Genomic DNA, 22,088 nt, shown 5'->3' on the forward strand with positions numbered 1-22,088 from the left:
ATATGACAAATAACTGTGCAAACCCTTTTATGGAATCAAAAATCATAAAGAATAAAGTTATCTCTATATGCTTGTCTTTCATATAATTAACAATCATGATAGAGTAATTATACAAGTTGTGATATTATAATAATCATAATGATTTCTGCAATGCAATTGAAATGAGAAGCATTTGGGTTCCAAAAATCATTGTAATTGTTGTAATGTTCAGTACAATTTGTATGATTATTATTATCATGTTTGTTATACAAACGACAAATACATAGTGGATAGTTCAATTCTTTGTAATTTTTAGTTCCATATAGAGTTTATATACATCATCTGTCTTATACAAAAGGTTATTAGTGATTTTTATAAGAGACTTGGCCTTGAATCCAAATGTTAAAAGAATGTTTGACATTGGATTTTTATAATTTGGGCTTGTACGGGACGGGACTTTCCTCCAATATTCCGCCATTTCATTACCAATATACTAAGAAAAATATGTTTTGTCAATTTCTCCTACTAGCCATATATACTTGTGCAATAGAGAACTAATTCAATAAAAGAATATTTACAATTATAATAAAATTTACATTAAATAATCAACTATATAAGAAAGTTTAACAATACATATTTACAAGTCTAAATTTTTTATATCCATGTTTTTTAAATTATTTTTTGGGTGATATTATTTATACAACAAAACTACTTTGTTCCACTCACTTTCTAATTACACCACACGCAAACGTTAAAAATTTTGATTTCATTTATTTATATTCACCATAATAGCAAATATACTTTATCTTTATTCTCTTAACTTTTTAAATCTCAACTTTATCCCATCCCGAACTATCACCTTTGGCAGCCAACCCCTAACTCCTTCTCCGTTGCAATCACCTTTCCAAACCTTGTTGCAACTTCCGTTCTTGCTTCGCGAGTTGTGATCGTCCTTTCCAAACGTCCAAACCATCATGATCTCCATCTTAAACAGCTATTTTCCATCACAAATTTCCGTCGCAATCTCCCTTTACCGCTACAGTCTCCTTCTCAATCTCCTCCTGTTGCAACAATGTGGTGTAAAGTTTTATGCACAGTGAAATTATTTTAGACTCCACAATCTTTGCCATTAATTTAATTTTTCATTTTCTTGAATTTTTTCCTTCAAAAAAAAAAAGAAAAAAGAAAAAAGGTGGAGCTATTAAAATGCAAAAAAGGAAAATATAAATATAAAATAAAAAGGTGGGAGAGCAATAACTCCAGTCCTCCTCCTACTCTATCCAGGAAGACTTCAAAGCTCAAAGTCCCACAGTCCCAAAAACCTGAGGAATGTAAATGCAAGGCCTCTCAAAATCTCTCAATTCCAGATCAGCTGATTAGCAATTTCTCTCTCTCTCTCTCTCTCTCTCTCTCTCAAAAGTCAAATTCGAAGGACTGTGTTCCGACAATCACCATTTTTTTACAATTTTTTTAGGGTTTATGAAAATTGTTTGATGATGGAAGGGAAGCTGATCTCTCTCCTCTTCCCTCTGCTTCTGATTGCTTGTCTCATGCTTCGCTTTGCAGCTTCTAACTCTGTGAGTCGATTAAATGTAAATATTTGAACTGTTGGATTGGTTTTACGCGTTTTTTGCTCTTATATTTGGTGTATAATTGTTTTAGGTTTCCAACAATTCGATTGATGTGCATTTGGATGCTTCTTCTGGGAAAGAAAATCGTAGTGAAGGTGCGCCATTGTTGTTTCTTACTGATATTTGATTTATGAGCTCAATTTCTCTTACCTATTTTTGTGTTCGTGAAATTTAGTCTATTGCAATTGAATAATTTGTTTTTAAATTTTTTTCCAAAACCTAGCGTCCATTGAAAAACAAAGAATTCATGTATGGGTTGATGATTTGATGAGAAATGATGAGAAAGTGAACTCTTTTATCATGTTAGGTTTATAAGTTGAGTAAGAAATGGTGAGAAAGGATGAGAATTGGTGAGAAAGAGGATTCTCTTACTAAGCCCATTTCATTTCTACCCCAAAAAAAAAGTTGGTGAGATTTGGTGAGAAACAAACCAAGATTGCCTTTTAAAATACGAAGGAATGAAAAATAACTCACTCATATACCTCTCTCACATGCTTTGCTTTCTCACCGATCCAAATATGATTGTGAGTAAACTCAATCATTTCTTTTTTTTTTTTTTTTTTCTCATCTAGATGAGATATCACAATCATTTCTTTTCTTTTCTTTTCTTACCCTCCAATCCAAACGGAGTTTTTAAATATAAAGTAACTTGAAAAATTAAACCAATTTTCAAAGATTAAAAAAGAAACTAAATAACTAGGTAAATCCTGGTTCAACAGTCACTATATGTTCTATTGGATGTCGCCCTCCTACCGTAAATTAGTCTATTCAATTTATGAAAAAACCTAGGGTAATCCAGTAAATTTAATTTTTTGGATTTTTCAATGCTTCAAAGTAAAGGTGTGCACCAATATATTAGTGTTAATAACTCGTGCAAAAAACAAGCACGATTTTGTTTTTTTGGGTTCTATGTTTTCACACTTGGATAAAAGCAAAGATAATTTCTAGTTGCACCAAAAAAGAGAGAGAACTAACTCAAACAATTTAGTTTGATAAATTCAATCTGCTATTCACCTGACAGAACAAACAGAGCAAAACATAAATTGTGTAATAACAAAGAAAATAAAAATTATGCAGGTGGGACATTGAGAGAAACAAGAGAAGTAGAGGAAACCAACGATTAACTAACACTAACTAATCAAATGCAGAGTAAGCAAGTATATCATTAACTCCAAAATTTTGATCAACAGTACCTGTGACATAATATGATGCTGAAGAAGATCCAACGAAACCAAGTCCTCCTGCACCAATAGGAGAAAGCATCGCACCATGCCCATGAAGGGAAAATTCAACCACAGGTTTTTGCCAAGGCATGGGTTCATTAAGTTCCCAAAATAAAGCATCTGGTCGCACGTGAATGAAGCCTAGGATAGAGAGACACCAATGGCACTGGCAATGAGGATTAAGGCTATTGCAACTAGTTTGTATTTGAGAGCCCCTTTATTTTTGTATTTGAGAGACACCAAAGGGTGTGAGTTTGAATTATTGTGAGTGTGAGGGGTGTGAACTGGGGTGGGTAAATCATGCAAAGAACCTTACTTGTAAGTCTCTCTACCATGCCCATGAAATGATGATGATCTTAATAACCAAAGGACTCTGTTTATCTATCTTCTAAATTACTTGGGAAAGAAAACAAAAATAGGAATTCCTTTCCAGTGATTTCAATTTTTTTTTTTGGCAATATCTGCTCCCTAGACTACTAAGAGCATATATTTTGTATAAACAAACTGTTTATTTCAGCTTTTGCCAAAAATCTGCATTTAATATAATGATTTATCTGGAGTGCCCAAATGATCAGTGGTGGCTCAAGCGAGTCGGCAACTAGGTGCTTGCCTAGGGCCCACTTGTTATATATTCACTATACAATGTGTATATACATTAAAAAGAAGTTATAGTCAAATAATTCTCGAAAATAAAAAAAAAAACAAAAAAAAGTAGGCAAAAATCTCTATAAATAATAATAAAAAAAAGGTTAATTCTTAAATTATCAAAAAAGAATACCACTTCATTAGCTAGCTTGGACTCTCAGTCAAATTAGAAAGAAAGCAAAACAACCTCCATTGCATACAAAAAGGGCTCACCATTACATTTGTATCACAACTCTTTCATTCTCTCAGTTAAGACAGGATGAAGTCTTTATCAAAAATATTTTGATTGTGAACTTGTGAAGGTTAGGGATGTTATGAATTTTAAATAACAAATTGTAGTTTTAAAATAATAAAATGAGAATGTAAAAAATTATAAAAGGTCCTAATTAGTTTTTTTGCTTGGGCCTCAAATAAGTTTGAGCCACCTCTGCAAATGATGGTGCTTGTTTTTGGTCAGTTTAGTTGGCAGGGGTGGCCCGACCCTTAACGAGGTCCATCAGTCACATAAGAGGAAGTGTAAAATTAGGAAGTAAACATCCATCAATAGTTGATACTTATTATGGACCCATGGCTAATGGTCTCAGCTGATACTTCAGACTTTAAAGACTATCCTTCTATGCTAATTACTCTTATATGGTTGTCTTAACTAACAAGCGGGAGAGAAATTTTAAGCTTATAGGACTCCATAATAAAAGCAAGATTTTAGGTTAGGCAATGTGTTTTCCCCATTCTGGTATTATGTTACCCTTTTTATTACCTCTGGAATGCGATAATTGGTGCTTAGTCTGGAATAGGGTGGAAAATCTTTTGATGATTTTCTATCTTCTTTCGATTGCTATATCATACGATAAGTCTTTCTGTAATAAAGACTTGGCTAGTAGGTTACTTCCTATTGTGGCTAAGTTTGAGTCTCACATAATTAAGACATAAACAACTATCTGGTGCTTATTTTTGGTTGTTGGTTTTAAAGACGCTTCTGTCCATCGAACTTAGCATGGTGTTCCCTGATCAAATCAAGCTTATTCTTTGGTCAACTTAAATTTATCTTTGGTTTTCCCGTTGATTCTAAAAACTTATGTTGTCTTTAAATCAAAGATAAGATCCTGTCGTTAACAGGTGAATCAATTTACATGATTTCTGTTGATTTAGCTCAGTCCTTTAGTTACGGGATATGATTGTATTTTTCACCTGTAAATATTGTTGTTTCTTCTCAGCATTACTTGGCTTACATGGCATGTTAATAGCTATGTTTAAAATTCTGAAAATGCTTTAATATATTAAATTCTCTTACCACAAATTTATTGGATTCCATAAGCAAAAGGATTTGCAAAATTTGATTTGTCCATAATAGCCTTCTGTGTGCTGAACTCGCATAACCAATAAAGTTCTGAGAAAAATTGATTTCTGTATTGCACCTGTTAGATGCATAAATACATTTATATGCAAACTCATATGTGCAATATTTTTTGTGAAAAAAAAAAATATGAATAGTTCTTTTTGTTTAAATTTTTGTTTCGTCTCTCTCAACTCACAGATTTCTTCATAGTTTGTGTAAATTATACATAGGTTTAGTAACTTAAAATGTTTCATTTTCTCTCTGAACAGCAGCACCATGCCCTTCTGGTTGGGTTCTCAGCCCAAGTAAAACAAAGTGCTTTGGTTATATAGAAAGCTCTAAGTCATGGGAGGAGTCAGAGACCAACTGCAATAGTTACCGTGGACACTTGGCAACACTGAACTTATCTCAGGATCTAAGCTTTGTCCAAAAGCTGTGTAGTGAAGTTGCTATTGGATGCTGGGTTGGTGGGAGAGGCATCAACTCAACAACTGGTTTTAGTTGGAAATGGTCGGACAATACATCACATTGGAATGAATCTATCAGTATAAGAGAGCCTCTACGTTACAACTCAATTGAGTTGTGTTCACTGGTTACTAATGAAACCACATCTCTTGTGGCTGAGAGATGCAATAAGAATCATTCTTCCATATGCATGGTTGATATAGGTATGTGATGACTTTCTATATTGTGGACATAAAGCTGTTTTCTTGATTAATATTTCCGATTCAGCTTTTTCAGGACTTCACATTTTTCTCCAAGTACAGTTGTGCATGTGACATACCATTTTTTAATTCTTTTGAATGGTTGGTTGCTGATGGGTTTCCTTCATTATTTTGAGAAACTTGTTTTCAGAGAAGTGTCACGGTATGCACTGCCACAAGGAATATCCTATTATCCTTGCTGTTGTAAGTGGGCTGATTCTCTGCACTACATTAGCTGTTGTGATTTGGCTCCTCGTATTTAAGCGGAGCAAGAGACGCAGAAAATCTCGCAAACTCTCTAATCCTGCAGCATCGGCATTAGTTCCACCATCATGGAAAGTTTTCACCAGCGAGGAACTGAGGTCAATTACAAAGAATTTCAGTGAAGGGAACCGTCTTCTTGGAGATGCCAAAACAGGTGGCACATATAGCGGGGTTCTACCTGATGGATCGAGGGTGGCAGTTAAAAGGTTGAAGAGGTCTAGTTTTCAGAGGAAAAAGGAATTCTATTCTGAGATTGGAAGGGTTGCTAGGCTTCATCATCCAAATTTAGTGGCTGTGAAAGGTTGCTGCTATGATCACGGTGACCGCTACATTGTTTACGAGTTTATAGTAAATGGACCATTGGACAGATGGCTACATCATATACCTAGGGGTGGCAGGAGTTTGGATTGGGCCATGAGAATGAAAGTTGCCACTACCCTTGCCCAAGGAATAGCGTACGTATATTTTGCAGTTTTATTATTTACTTTTTTATTTTTCGTTGTGTGTATACATTCATGCATGCTTTTGAAGCTATGCTTTCTTTGGGAACATTTCATTAATTAATAAATTTCAAAACATATATTTTTTTCTCAATTTCAAAGCAATTGGGTACTAAGACATGTCTCAAACACTTTTTTTTTTTTATCAATTGGGTATGGGTACTGGGACAGGTCTCAAACACTTCTCTTATTTGTGTGAGAAACTAGACATGTTTCTTTACTAGCAAATGTAAGTGTCTTCTTCAAATGTAATAAAATATTAGAGGATTTGAGTGTCAAACACATATCACACACACCTTATCATATCCAGTGGACATGGGTACACCAGAAAAAATAGAAGAGTCCATGTATCACAGGTTATGATTGCGTTTGTTGTTTGACTCTTAAGAGGCCCTTCAGGCATAGTGCTTTTATTTATTTATTTATTTTTAATTTTTTACTTCATAGATCTTTTTAATGATTTATGCATATGGGTGACAAATTAAACAATCTCAACTTCTGCATACCGGTTTAATTGACCTCTGTCCAATAATCTTTTGTTGGTGTGTCATTCATTTCATACATCGAAACAGGTTTCTGCACGACAAGGTGAAACCGCAGGTCGTTCATCGTGATATTCGTGCAAGTAACGTACTTCTTGATGAAGAGTTTGGTGCTCACTTAATGGGAGTAGGTCTGTCGAAGTTTGTTCCATGGGAAGTGATGCACGAGAGGACGGTGATGGCTGGTGGTACATATGGATACCTTGCTCCAGAGTTCGTTTACAGAAACGAGCTCACCACAAAGAGTGATGTCTACAGCTTTGGAGTATTGCTACTTGAAATCGTTAGTGGGCGTAGACCGGCACAGGCTGTTGATTCAGTGGGTTGGCAAAGTATATTTGAGTGGGCCACACCCTTGGTGCAGGCCCACCGCTATCCAGAGCTCTTGGACCCACTCATATCCTCGTCCTCGTCTTCTCAGATTCCCGAAGCTAGTGTCATTCAAAAGGTAGTTGACCTTGTGTATTCTTGCACTCAACATGTCCCATCAATGCGTCCTAGAATGTCGCACGTTGTTCATCAACTGCAGCAGCTGGCGGCTCAGCCTCCCGTTATAAAGTAACAGGTCAGCCAATCGCGAGCTCTAGGGTTTATTATTTCTACTAGAATTGTTTGATGGCGTTTTTTTCTTCCCTATTATTCATGGCTTATCTTTATGTTAATGCGGGTGAAAAATCATGAGAAACATGAGTTTCTTGCTAACCTAGTTTTCATTGCTGATTTAGTTTTAGATTGTTGACTTTTCTGTTGTAGAATCTATATTGCAGATGTAAAATTTGATCTCTTCTTGTTAATGTCGATTTTGTGTGCTTGAAAATGTTATTTTGTGCAACATTGAATTGAAATCTTGGGGAGATTCAAGGGAGCAGGCAACTTTCTATACTCGAGTAGGGTTATAAATGAACTAAGTTATTTGAATTTGACTCGTATTTGGCTTGTTAAAAATTCTTTTAAGATTGACTCGTTATAAAAATAAAAAAAGCGAATAGATTTTAAAGGTCGTTAGCAAGTTGTTACTCGACTTAGCTCAGTTATTAGCTTTATAAAAAAACTACCCTGAACTTGGATAGATTAAAACTTGTTAAGTTTTCTAGTTGAACTTAAATAATTTCCTGCTCACCTCAACTTGCCTCGTTTATTATTCTCCCAACAATCTATTTAAAATTATTTTAAGCAAATGCATTGATCAAAACAAATGGGAAAATCTCTCTTGGAGCAACTCCAATGGTCAAAATCAAGATGAGTTTGTCAAGTTATTTTTTGATTTTTTGATTTTTGAGAAAAATTGTAATGCAATTATATTAAAATAAAAGTAAACAGCACACTAAAACAAGAAAAGACAAAACAACAAAGCCCTAAACGGATAGGCAAAAAATTTAAAAATAACTACAAACTACAAAGTTGTCCCAAAAAAAAAAAAAAAAAAGCTACGATTTTGAAAATTTACATCACCATTATTCAATTAATTTATGCATGCTTTATCTTCTTTTTCTCTCACTAATCTAGATGAATATTAGGTTTTTGATTTTTGATAATTATAATGTTTGTATTTTTGGATTATTTATCTGTAGATTTTTTATAGTTTCAAAATTCCTACTTGTGATTTTTAATTTATATTCGTTTATTTCAAACCAAAAGAATCGTAAAAGTAATTTATTATTGTAAAATTATCGCCAATACATCATTCTGATGAAATTGTGTGTAAAAATCATGACAATTTTTTGTTTTTGTTTTGTTTTAGACGCGAGGGCTAAAACTTACTCCCACATTTTTATTTTTATGATGATTGCTATTTGTTATCTAAATATTTTCACCAAAATTTTTACTTTCTATGTGGGTTCTTGTTTGACATATTCCACCTTTTTTATTTATTTATTTATTTTAAATATGCTGGCTTTGCATATACATATGACATTTATTATATAACTACACAGAAGGAGAAGTAAAGAGGTAGAATAAATACTATGATAAATTACATTTCTCTTTTGTTTTTTTATTTATTCTTAAATGATTTATATTTTTTTGGAATAAATTTATAACCAATATCACAAACAAAAAAAAGTTAAAACCCTTAAAAGTCTACGGTAATTAATCCACAATTACACGAACAAGTTACATATTAATTTTTAATTTATTATAAATTCAACCATTAAAAATCAATTATTTTACCATGTCGTTATAAATGATTTATGAATTTTAAGTTATAAATATTTACCAGTATCTTAGTACGAGACTGCTTAATATGTTTCTTCGTAAACTTTGAGGTTTCATTTACGTCTCATAGACATTAGGTCGATAATTTTAATGGGCAATTACTATAATACCAAAGCCAAAAAATCTCAGAACTTAAAGTCATTTTAAACTCTCAAAAAACTATCTCTCTCTCTCTCTCTCTCTCTCTCTCTCTCTAAACTCCATCAGTACAAAACTCTCTCTCTCTCTCTCTCTCTCTCTCAATACAACAAAAACAATGAATAAGCCATTTTCAGCATTGTTGTTCCTTGTCATGTTTTGGGTAGTACAAGTAGAACAAACAGCATCTTCTCTCCTACACCAAAAGCTCTGTGAGTTCCAAACAAAGCTTCAACACAAGAAAACAACCTCCTCTAGCATATCCGCGATGCCGTCCCCCTCTCTGCTGCTCCCAAATTCCATAAAGGTTGACACACATTGTTGTTTTTCATTTTTTTGTTTTCAGTATTCTGCGTTCTTAGCATAGCATTACTGTTAAATTAATATTAATTGGCTTTGTTTGTGAAAATGTGTATGTGTATTGTGTGTTTTTAGAGTAGTGGGAGAGTATTCTATCCAATTGGGTATGGAGCAGACCCAAGTGGGGCGCAAGATAGCAGTGATGCAATAATGAATGCTTTGGGTGATGCTTTCTTGCAAGTGCAAAGTGGGCTTGAGTTGTTGCCTGGAATCAAAGATTTGGGAGGTGTTGTCATTGATTTTCAAGGTGGGAATTACAGTATAAGCAATCCCATTAGGTTCCCTTCTGGTGTAGGCAATGTCCTGGTAACTCTCTTTCTTTCTCTCATCATAGACTCACATGGTGCACGTTAGCATTCTATTTCTAAAACGTTTTGCTTTTTGCTTTTGCTTTTGCCTTTTTATTTTATTTTTTCAAATTTTGGCTGCAGATACTGCGAGGATTTGATAAAATTTTATACCTTAGACAAGTAGTGGGATCCATATAAGTATGGTTTACAGATCTGTATTACATTATGTGAAGATTTTCTGTGAAATTAGACTTTTTGTAACTAATAATAAAATTACACAGAGTAAAAATGAACCTCACTTATGCCAAGATAATTAATTTCTATAATCGCCATGTATTCATAAGATAATGAGCTGATTATTAATAAATACATATAATGAAATTATGTATAATGTTTTTCATTTGTTGTTGGATGGTAATATATAATAATGATACGATAATACACAGAAGATCATTCACAGAATGATACACAGACAAGATAGAGAAGGATGGATCCCACGTGAGGTCCACTTGTGAGCCTCCCATCAGCAAATAATTTTATTATTTTACTTTAAAAAAAATAAAATTTATTAGTAAGTTTTACTTTTGAGACTTATTATCCATTCACTTATAATAAATTTATCAGTCTCTTATTTTTATGAATATTTCTTATTTTTTATAGTGATAAATTTATCAATTAGGATATGTAGGTAAATAAGTCTAATTAATTAGATTGATTGGTAAGTGCCCCAAAACAAAAGCTATGTTTAGTTTGCTTTCTATAAATAATTTTTCTATTTTTAAAAAATAAAATAAAAATTAATTTCATAAAAATAAATATTAAAAATATAATTTTGAATTTTTAAAAAATAATTCTTCCTTCCAAAAAGATAAAATTATATAAAATGGAGCAATATTTTTTATTTTTTTCACTAAATTATGATTTAATTTTTTTAATTTTTTTTTAAATTTTTTTTTAAAAACTAAATCAAACAAAGTCTTAAAATTTAAAATTAATGATCAAATTTGACTCTACAATAAAAAATAAAATAAATATATACCATAAATTTAAAATTTATGATAATTTCATCAAATCTTTTCTGGTTCGTAAACTTTTCCAATTTTCTTTTCTTTTCTTTTCTCCTTCCTTTTCACTTTGCACATGGGTTTGTGACACGTGTCATGCTAGAATATTTGGTCGGCATTCGATGCATCGGAATGCATTAAAATTTCTGGCACACAGGTCGGGAAATTATTTAATTAATTATCAGAACATCACGGGTATATGCCCTTTAATTAATTATCATTCAACATATTTGTTCATATTTTTTAATTGTCTAACACAATCTTACTTACTCATATTTTCTATTAATTATAATATTATAGAATACTATGTCTTTATGAATAATACCATATGTACCCATTAATATACTAACTAATATAAATTTTTAAAATTTATAATGTAATCAATGAGTTTGTCAATAATATTGTCATAACTAATGTTGATATACTAATTGGTACACTAATTAGTGTTCTTTATATTCAAAAATTACTAAACAATTACTCAAAATTTTTAATAATCACTTTTAGCGATGAGTCTTTAAGTCTCGTTTTTCAATTACGAGTCAAGATTTCCTCCTTAACTTTCTTTCTTGACTTCTTATTTGCAGGGTTATTGGATCCATTTTTAGGCCCAATTTCTATAATCTGAACTGTTCATATTTTAAGATTTGTTGATTATATCATACTTGTAAAAAATTAAATTGATCAGATATCAGAAAGTATGTGTTCGGATTATTAAATTAAAAACCATTTTAAAAAAAATTACTAATAAACAATTTTTTGAATACATACTTTTTGATATCCGATCAACTTAATTTTTTATAAGTATAATATACTTAATAAATTTTAAAATATAAATAATTTAAATCATTAAAATTAAACTTAAAAGTAGACCCAATTACCCAACAAATAAAAAGTCAAGGAGGAGGGGATCCGGATTCCTCATTTACCTCCTGTCAACGCTCTCATTTACTTTTCCAACATCAACAATGCTATAGAGCTCTAAAAGTAGAGCTCTAAAAAGAGCTCTACTGAGTTGGCAGTCCCAAAAAAAAAAAAAAAAAAAAAATGTCAAGCTAAAGCATCACATCAAACTGGACCCCACACACTTCCATGTCATTAATGCATGGTTTAGAGCTCATTTCCTAGAGCTCTTAAGCATTTTTCTTTCCAACATAAAAAGTAATTATTATCCCTTCAAATCCCACAAATTTAAGGTGTGTTTGGATGCACAATCATGTCAGAATGTATGAGAGATCAGTACAAGAAAATAGATTTGGCTAACAAGTGTTACGGAGACAAAAAAAAATATAGTATAAAGGCTTATTTTGAAAAGTAACGTAAAAATTAATTTTTTAATTCTTTTTTAAAAAAATATATAAAAAAATAAAGAGATGATGTGAATTAAAAAAATCAAAAATAATTTTTAACCTAATTGCCAAAATAGGCCAAAATAATCAAAAAAAAATATGAGATACTTTTCACTGAATTTAATAAAAAATTTTTTAGTGAAATTAATACAAATTTTAATATTTTACTTATTTTCAAAATATTTTTTAGCTTAATCCCAATGTTTAATGTTAAACATTACTCAGAGATACTCTTTCGGATTTTTGCCAAACAAAATATAGAAAGGGAAGTTATGCTTTGTCCCTTTATCTTTAGTCATTTTTTTACTTTGATTTTTAAATTATTTATTTATTTATCTTTTTCCTTTGACCCGTTTCAATTTTTTTTCTCAATTTTAATAATTTTACTTATTTTTAATACACATTTTTCAATGTTAAACAATACCCCAACAACACTCTTTATTAGTATTTGCCTAGAATATAGAAACATGCATATTAAAGACGCAATAACTGTTTTGGGATGAGTAAATTTTATGCAGGTCTACCAACTGATCTAATTTACTGCTGCTTCTCACCCAATTGCTTCCAAACTAACTAAAGGCACTATGAACTGTCATATTTAATGTATACCGTTAAATGGTTGGCTTATCACACCAACTTTTTGTGCTATTTTAAGCAACAATTACTGGTCCACTTTCAAAAATTTCTTGGAGGAAACTGGAATTTTATTTCATCATTTAGCTGCATATTTTGCCGATAATGCTTTTAGTTCCCTTTGGATTCTAGCAAAAAATTTGATGAAAAATTGTGATTCAAACCCCAGATCTTAGATGCCTTCATTTGAGTGAGGAAATTGATTGTTATTTAATTATTTCATGTGACAAGTAACTAATAGTTTGGCACTAAGGCTACGTCCATAAAATTTAGGCTCATTCAAATTACTTGAATTTGTGCATGCTGGTCGTCTGACCGGTTATCCGGGCGAATGCCAACTGATACACTGATTGACAAAGGGGACAATTACGATTGACAAGGGTGATAACCATGGTTGATAAGAGTGATGCCGGTCGTCCGGTAAGTTGTTCGGCTTACGTAATTTGGATAATTCCGGCGAGCCCAAATTTGGCGGATCAATCATTTTTCATAGTTTAGGATAGAAATTTGTTCAAAAATTAAAATCTAAAATTCCAAATTTTTGTATTTGGCCTTTTAGATACTAACTATTTGTCTCTCTAAATGATATTTACTAGAAATTCAAATCTTTATATTCTTCAGTTCTTTCATGAAGTTGCTTCCACCTCTCTCTCTCTCTCTCTCTCTCTCTCTCTCTCTCTCAACTAAGCAACTTTCATCAATATATTGATACTGTCTGATATCTATCAATTTAAAAATTGTATCACTAATATTGATACGTATTCTGATATTGTCATTTAACGTCATGCTAAGCAATGTAGTTGGCTTTGCCTTTTAGATACAAGGAGGCACTTTGAGAGCGTCAAACACATTTCCTGGAGATAGACATCTAATTGAACTATGGGCACCAAATTCTCAGCCACTTAACAATACAACTTCTTCTGATCCTCTATCTGGCCAAGAAAATCAAAACTATGGAATCTACTATGAGGACATCACCTTCCGCGACATCCTCTTCGATTCAAGCTTCCGAGGAGGAGGACTTCTGGTGATCGATTCAGCCAGGATCCGCATAAACAATTGCTTCTTCCTCCATTTCACCACCGAAGGAATTCTAGTCGAAAGAGGCCACGAGACCTTCATATCAAGCTGCTTCCTCGGACAACACTCAACAATCGGAGGTGACAAAGAGGAGAGAGATTTTTCGGGCACTGGCATTATTCTTGCTAGCAATGACAACGCAATCACAGATGTTGTTATCTTCTCAGCTGCCACAGGAATTATTTTAAAGGGTCAAGCTAACATGGTCACCGGGGTACATTGTTACAACAAGGCAACATATTTTGGTGGTGTTGGAATTCTAGTTCAAGCTGCACAAACTAGAATAGACAATTGTTACCTAGATTTCAATGCTATAGTGATTGAAGACCCATCTCAAATCCATGTTAGTAATGGGTTTTTTCTTGGAGATGGTAACATTGTGTTGAAATCAATTAAAGGACAAATCTCAGGGCTGACCATAGTCAATAACATGTTTTGTGGGGCACCACAAAACATGGTACCCATTGTGAAGTTAGAGGGACAATTCACATCCATTGATCAAGTGGTCATTGATCACAACAATGTGAATGGGATGAGTTTGAAATCGACAGTGGCGAAATTGGCGGTGGCGGGGAACGGGACAAGGTGGGTGGCAGATTTTTCATCGGTGTTGGTGTTTCCGAACTGGATAAATCATGTCCAATACTCATTTTATTTCTCTCCAGGGTTTGTAGGGTTTCCAGGACATGGAGTGACAAACGTTTCAAGCAATGTGGTGGTTGTGGAGAGTGATAAGGCAGTTGATGGGGTGGTTTTCATGGAAGTTGATCAATATAACATGGTGGGAGAGAGAAACTTTCTCATGTGAAGTAGAGAAATTGTACAATTCCATTGATTTTGGTTTCATGATAGAGTGGAAGTAATTGATTTTGAATTCAATATAAATGTTTTCACCTACTTTTTCAGTATTTTGTTTTGACTATAGTGTTGATTTGACCAATTTGTCTACGTTGGTTGGATTCTTCTTAGGTACTAACATTTTATTAATTAGTAGTTATTGAAGTTGATGAAAGTGCATAGAAGACCAAAACCATGTAAAGAATTCATAATTATAAAATTGAACAAGAACCAAGAAAGTTACTCAAGTAATTAGGAATGGAAGTTTTGAAAACAGTGTATGGTTTACCTATTAAGGAGCATTTGCCTATTCAGGATGTGTTTGGATTAAGAATGGTCGACACTATTAATAACCTTTTTTTGTTTTTTTTTTTTCTTTTTGGTGAGGAATCCATTAATCCCACCTTGGTGAGACTCGAACAACTTTACTCTAGCAACGTAGTGCTAGACTCATATATACAAAGTAGAAAAGCTCTCGAGTTCCATGAAACTTAAAAAAATCTACACTTGACAATTGAACAGGATAAGGAAAAACTGCATTGGATAGAGGTGAGATTCAAATTTTAACTCAAACATTATGTTTAGTAAAAGAGTGTCTTCTTAATCAGGTCAACTAGTTGGTCTCCATGCTTAGACAAGCATGTTCAATGCCGCCAAAGACAATATTTTTTTCTCAAATCTATATCTATCCATCTATATATTATATAAAGAAAATGAAATTTTTAATCAACAAGTTTGGTGGGAACTACAATATTCAAATTCAAATTTTTTAATTTTTTGATTTAATTTTTTTTTTAGCATTTATTAATTACTCCCAACCCCATATTTTTTTGGAGATTTGATCAATACCCTTCATAATTAAACTTTAATGCGTTAAAGATTAGCATAAACAAAATTCCTTGAAAATTACAAAATATATGATTATTATCAAAATATTAAACTTTAATATAACATAACTTTTTATGGAATTGTCAATTTGTAATAAAATTAGTATCTTTAGAATTCTCTCATCAAGATTTATTAACTAAGATCTATGTTGACTATGAAATTCTTTATAAAAAAAAAAAAATTTGTTACCGTTGAAATTGATGTAATTAAACTTTAATGCATTAAAAATCAGCATAAACAAAATTTCTTGAAAATTCTAACACATATGATTATTATCAAAATATTAAACTTTAACATAATATAACTTTTTATGTAGATATCAATTTGTAATAAAATTAGTATTTTTAGAATTCTCTCATCAAGATCTATCAACTAATATCGATGTTGACTATGAAATTCTTTATAAAAAAAAAAATTATTACTGTTGAAATTGATGTAAACAGTAACAACAACATGTTACTCTGTTTGATAGTTACTCTGTTTGACAGTAATATGTTACTTTGGCAATATTGTCTAAGAAAAAAAAAAAGATATTTTACTTTATCCTTGCTCAATTATGTGTTTTTCTCCTTAGGAGTCTATGAAACAAAATAAATTGGACTGTTATTTTCACTAAACAAGGGTCCAATGAAGAGGTTTTGGCTAAATTTCTCAAGCATTTTTGACTTCTCCTATACCTACTGCCGTACCATTTTCAACTTCTCCCATACACTATGTTTAGTGATGAGATTGTTAAATTATTTTTATAAAAAAACTAAAAAAATAATTTTTATATTAAAAAAATATCTAAAACAAATATAAATTCTAATTAAAAAATAACAGGTTGCAATTGCGAAAAAAATAGGAAAAAAAAATTGCACTATGCATTTCATTAATAATGCTAAAAAAATGTGCCAAGTAAATAAAAAACTTAACATGTTTCCACTCTCAAATTATAAAGTGAATATAGATAAAATCAAAGAACTCAACTTTAATGGATAACAAATATTAGAAGCCCGACCATTAAAGCCAAATAACTATTAATTAATAGAATTTATCAATTGAAATATCTCAAATCACATCTCTTTGTCTTCTCAAATGTTTTTTTTTTTGGGATTCATGCATTCATTTTAATATTGATAGATAGAAAATTGGACGTGTGGAAGAGTGAACGACATTAAAGTTATATATTGAGACATGTAATTGTTGTGATGAAAAATAAACTTTTCTATGGCAATTTATCTTGTTATACCTTAAATTAAAACGTCAAGTGTGCTTTTACATCATCAATGGACGTTGCTTTTATTTTTTTTTTTTGATATTTTGTCTCACAATTGTTTGTATTTTGTGTTATGAAATTTATTACATATGTGTTTGTTAAAACAATTAGATAAACCTAATGCAAGAAGATATTTTGTGTTATGAAATTTATTACATATGTGTTTGCTTTTATTAGCTTTCATTTTTGTTTTTATTAAAGATAAGCATAAACAAAATTCCTTGAAAATTACAAAATATATTATTATTATCAAAATATTAAACTTTAATATAACATAACTTTTTATGGAATTGTCAATTTGTAATAAAATTAGTATCTTTAGAATTCTCTCATCAAGATTTATCAACTAAGATCCATATTAATTATGGAATTCTTTATAAAAAAAAAAATTGTTACCGTTGAAATTAATGTAATTAAACTTTAATGCATTAAAAATCAGCATAAACAAAATTTCTTGAAAATTCTAACACATATGATTATTATCAAAATATTAAACTTTAATATAATATAACTTTTTATGTAGATATCAATTTGTAATAAAATTAGTATTTTTAGAATTCTCTCATCAAGATCTATCAACTAATATCGATGTTGACTATGAAATTCTTTATAAAAAAAAAAATTATTACCGTTGAAATTAATGTAAACAGTAACAGCAACATGTTACTCTGTTTGACAATAATATGTTACTCTGGCAATATTGTCTAAGAAAAAAAAAGAAGATATTTTACTTTATCCTTACTCAATTATTTGTTTTTCTCCTTAGGAGTTTATGAAATAAAATAATTTGGGCTGTTATTTTCACTAAACAAGAGCCCAATGAAGAGGTTTTGGCTAAATTTCTCAAGCATTTTTGACTTCTCCTATACCTACTGCTGCACCATTTTCAACTTCTCCCATACACTATGTTTAGTGATGAGATTGTTAAATTATTTTTATAAAAAAACTAAAAAAATAATTTGTATATTAAAAAAATATCTAAAACAAATATAAATTCTAATTAAAAAATAACAGGTTGCAATTGCGAAAAAAATAGAAAAAAAAAAATTGCACTATGCATTTCATTAATAATGCTAAAAAAATGTGCCAAGTAAATAAAAAACTTAGCACGTTTCTACTCTCAAATCATCAAGTGAATATAGATAAAATCAAAGAACTCAACTTTAATGGATAACAAATATTAGAAGCCCGACCATTAAAGCCTAATAACTATTAATTAATAGAATTTATCAATTGAAATATCTCAAATCACATCTCTTTGTCTTCTCAAATGTTTTTTTTTTTTGAGTTCATGCATTCATTTTAATATTGATAGATAGAAAATTGGACGTGTGGAAGAGTGAACGACATTAAAATTATATATTGAGACATGTAATTGTTGTGATGAAAAATAAACTTTCCTATGGCAATTTATCTTGTTATACCTCAAATTAAAACGTCAAGTGTGCTTTTACATCATCAATGGACGTTGCTTTTATTTTTTATTTTTTTATATTTTGTCTCACAATTGTTTGTATTTTGTGTTATGAAATTTATTACAAATGTGTTTGTTAAAACTATTAGATGAACCTAATGCAAGAAGATATTTTGTGTTATGAAATTTATTACATATGTGTTTGCTTTTATTAGTTTTCATTTTTGTTTTTATTAAAGATAAGCATAAACAAAATTCCTTAAAAATTACAACATATATGATTATTATCAAAATATTAAACTTTAATATAATATAACTTTTTATGTAATTGTCAGTTTGTAATAAAATTAGTATCTTTAGAATTCTCTCATCGAGATTTATCAACTAAGATCCATATTGATTATGGAATTCTTTATAAAAAAAAAAAGTTTATTACCGTTGAAATTAATGTAATTAAACTTTAATGCATTAAAAACCAGCATAAACAAAATTTCTTAAAAACTCTAACATATATGATTATTATCAAAATATTAAACTTTAATATAATATAACTTTTTATGTAGCTATCAATTTGTAATAAAATTAGTATTTTTAGAATTCTCTCATCAAGATCTATCAACTAATATCGATGTTGACTATGAAATTCTTTATAAAAAAAAAAAATTATTACCGTTGAAATTGATGTTAATAGTAACAGTAACATGTTACTCTGTTTGATAGTTACTCTGTTTGATAATTACTCTGTTTGACAGTAATATGTTACTCTGGCAATATTGTCCAAGAAAAAAAAAGAAGATATTTTACTTTATCCTTGCTCAATTATGTGTTTTTCTCCTTAGGAGTTTATGAAACAAAATAAATTGGGCTGTTATTTTCACTAAACAAGGTTCCAATGAAGAGGTTTTGGCTAAATTTCTCAAGCATTTTTGACTTCTCATATACCTACTGCCGCACCATTTTCAACTTCTCCCGTACACTATGTTTAGTGATGAGATTGTTAAATTATTTTTATAAAAAAACTAAAAAAATAATTTGTATATTAAAAAAATATCTAAAACAAATATAAATTCTAATTAAAAAATAATAGGTTGCAATTGCAAAAAAAATAGAAAAAAAAATTACACTATGCATTTCACTAATAATGCTCCCAAAATGTGTCAAGTAAATAAAAAATTTAACACGTTTCCACTCTCAAATTATAAAGTGAATATAGATAAAATCAAAGAACTCAACTTTAATGGATAATAAATATTAGAAGCCCGACCATTAAAGCCTAATAACTATTAATTAATAGAATTTAGCAATTCAAATATCTCAAATCACATCTCTTTGTCTTCTCAAATGTTTTTTTTTTTGGGTTCATGCATTCATTTTAATATTGATAGAGAATTGGACGTGTGGAAGAGTGAATGACATTAAAATTATGTATTGAGACATGTAATTGTTGTGATGAAAAATAAACTTTTCTATGGCCATTTATCTTGTTATACCTCAAATTAAAACGTCAAGTGTGCTTTTATATCATCAATGGACGTTGCTTTTATTTTTTTTTTGATATTTTGTCTCACAATTGTTTGTATTTTGTGTTATGAAATTTATTACATATGTGTTTGTTAAAACTATTAGATGGACCTAATGCAAAGTGTAGACTATTTCAATGTCATTCTCCGGATTAAAAACACAAAAAATAAACACAAAAAGTACATGAATAGACAAGATTTTACAAAATTTGTTTGTGAATCTCACTTTTTAAAAATCTTATAATTCATTTATTTTTTGTATTGTATTTTATGTTTGGTTTATGTAGTTTTTTAATATAGTTTTCTTTGTTTTTTGTAAAAGTTTATTTTTAAAAATTAATAAATAAATAATTAAATCATTTTCTATTTCAAACAATTTCATTTTTGTTTTTATTTTTTATTTTTTATTTTTTCTTAAAGTAGTTTTAGTTCTGGGCAATTACTTTTTTTTTTCTTCTATAATTTTAATTTTGTACATTTTAAGTATATGATATTTTTACTAATACATTCGAAAATGCACTATGAAAGAAGTATCGTACGAAAATCAAGTAAGAAGAAGAAAAATAAATAAAACAATACGATAAATGTGGAGTAAAGATCAAAGATCAATACTCCTAAAGTAAACAAGTAAACACGTAAACAAACAAGCAAGTATAATAGAATGTTTAACAATAGACATTTGAAAATTTGCAACAAAATTTTATGACTTATTTTTTTACTAAGAAAATTCTATTTAGTACTAGTTAAATAACATGCTTTTAAAACAATTTTTTTTTTATTTGAAAGTAAAACTATAGTAAATTTATGTAAGCATAATTACTAATCACATTTTGTTACTTAATGTATAATATTATATTGACTACCTTTTTCATGTTTATTTTTTGAAATATTTATATAGAAGTAAAAAAATTGTTGTTAGGAATAAATTTTTCCTTAATTTAGTTATAAATTTTGCCATACATTATTTTAAATTTTGAATAAAAGTAAACATAAAATAATTTATTAAAAATATGTTACATTTGTTATATTTCTTTTTTCTGTGTGCCATAAAAAAAGAAAAAAAAGAAAAAAAAAAGAAAAGATACTTAAAAATCGTAATTTACATATATATAAACAATTATAAACACAATCTATGTATAGGGTGAAATATAATTCCACCCATTAAATAATTATAAACATATTTTTTATAATTGAGAAACCCTTAACTCCCGCCTTCGGTGCGATCCAAACAACAGGTAGACTTAAAAAGGCCTGAATTTTAGCTAAGGTAGGAAAGTAAATGGTTTAAATTGAAATTAAATTAAAAAATTTAAATTTAAATTGATAAATTAAAATTTGGGGTTTTTTTTTAAGGTCCCTGATATTAAGGTTGTATAGCATAAAGGACATTCAATATTTTCATAATGTCTAAGGTCCCTCAACAATATTTTCATAATGCCTAAGGTCCCTCAACAATATTTTCATAATGCCTAAGGTCCCTCAACCTTGATTCAGAGAAATTTCAGTCCAGAGAAAATTGGTCAAGAGAAATTTCAGTCCAGAGAAAATGGTCAAGAGAAATTTCAGACCAAATTTCTCTGGAAAGTCTAATTATTCTCAGAATTTCTCTGGCCCAATTCTTCCTAGAATTTCTCAGCATTTCTCTAATGCATTGGCTGAGTCCAGAGAAATTTTGAATTTCTCTGGTCCAATTCTTCTCAGATTTTTCTAGCCCAATCCTTCTTAGAATTCCTCTGATGCATTGACTGACTGGAGGAGTGGTTGATGGAGAAAATTCAATCCAGAGAATTTCTCTCCAGAAAAATTTCTGAAAATTTCTCTGGATTTCAAAATTTCTCTCCAGAGAAATTCTCTAAATTCTCTGTCTGTGTTTTAATCAAATTTCTCTAGATTTCAGAATTTCTCTCCAGAGAAATTCATATTGTAGACACCCTATTTTTGACCGTCCTCAAGACTTGGACGTCACCATTGGAACACTTGGTGATTACCCTTGTTTGTGTTCGTCTTGAGTTCCCGGAGGTCTCGGTTGCGCGCCTTGCCTCAAGATCTCTCGACTCGACCGTGTTGTGTCTGGTTTTGCACAAAACACTTGTGTTTTGCCTTGAAGGGGCAGGGAATGCCTTGTGAGGCATCCCCACATATCACCGGCCATGGCTTGAGGCCACCGGCCAGTGATTTTATGCCATCGGCAATGTATATTGCCGGTCGGCACTCTTTGTTGC

General features: G+C 30.4%; 2 protein-coding genes across 5 annotated transcripts; both read left to right on the forward strand.

Annotated features, from left to right (window-relative positions):
* Positions 1-1,210: 1,210 nt before the first annotated feature.
* LOC114318280 (protein kinase family protein / C-type lectin domain-containing protein) lies at positions 1,211-7,618 on the forward strand. Of its 4 annotated transcripts, none has more exons than XM_028265127.2 (6): positions 1,211-1,316; positions 1,454-1,556; positions 1,642-1,705; positions 5,084-5,482; positions 5,670-6,237; positions 6,855-7,618. In XM_028265127.2, coding segments are annotated over exons 1-6 (1,668 nt in total). In that variant the 5' UTR covers positions 1,211-1,314; the 3' UTR covers positions 7,387-7,618. The 4 variants fall into 4 exon arrangements, with proteins under 4 accessions (XP_028120928.2, XP_028120929.2, XP_082742197.1 ...); XM_028265128.2 differs by having other exon boundaries at positions 5,087-5,482; XM_082886071.1 differs by having other exon boundaries at positions 1,216-1,310; positions 5,087-5,482.
* A 1,559-nt stretch (positions 7,619-9,177) lies between these two features.
* LOC114318281 (polygalacturonase QRT3-like) lies at positions 9,178-14,857 on the forward strand. Its single transcript, XM_028265129.2, has 3 exons — positions 9,178-9,483; positions 9,612-9,842; positions 13,687-14,857. Exons 1-3 carry the CDS (start codon positions 9,295-9,297, stop codon positions 14,755-14,757), a joined length of 1,491 nt encoding a protein of 496 aa, XP_028120930.2. The 5' UTR covers positions 9,178-9,294; the 3' UTR covers positions 14,758-14,857.
* Positions 14,858-22,088: the final 7,231 nt, after the last annotated feature.

Source organism: Camellia sinensis, chromosome 9 (assembly GCF_055761805.1).
Source record: "Camellia sinensis isolate YWXY chromosome 9, ASM5576180v1, whole genome shotgun sequence".
Taxonomy (NCBI): Eukaryota; Viridiplantae; Streptophyta; class Magnoliopsida; order Ericales; family Theaceae; genus Camellia; species Camellia sinensis.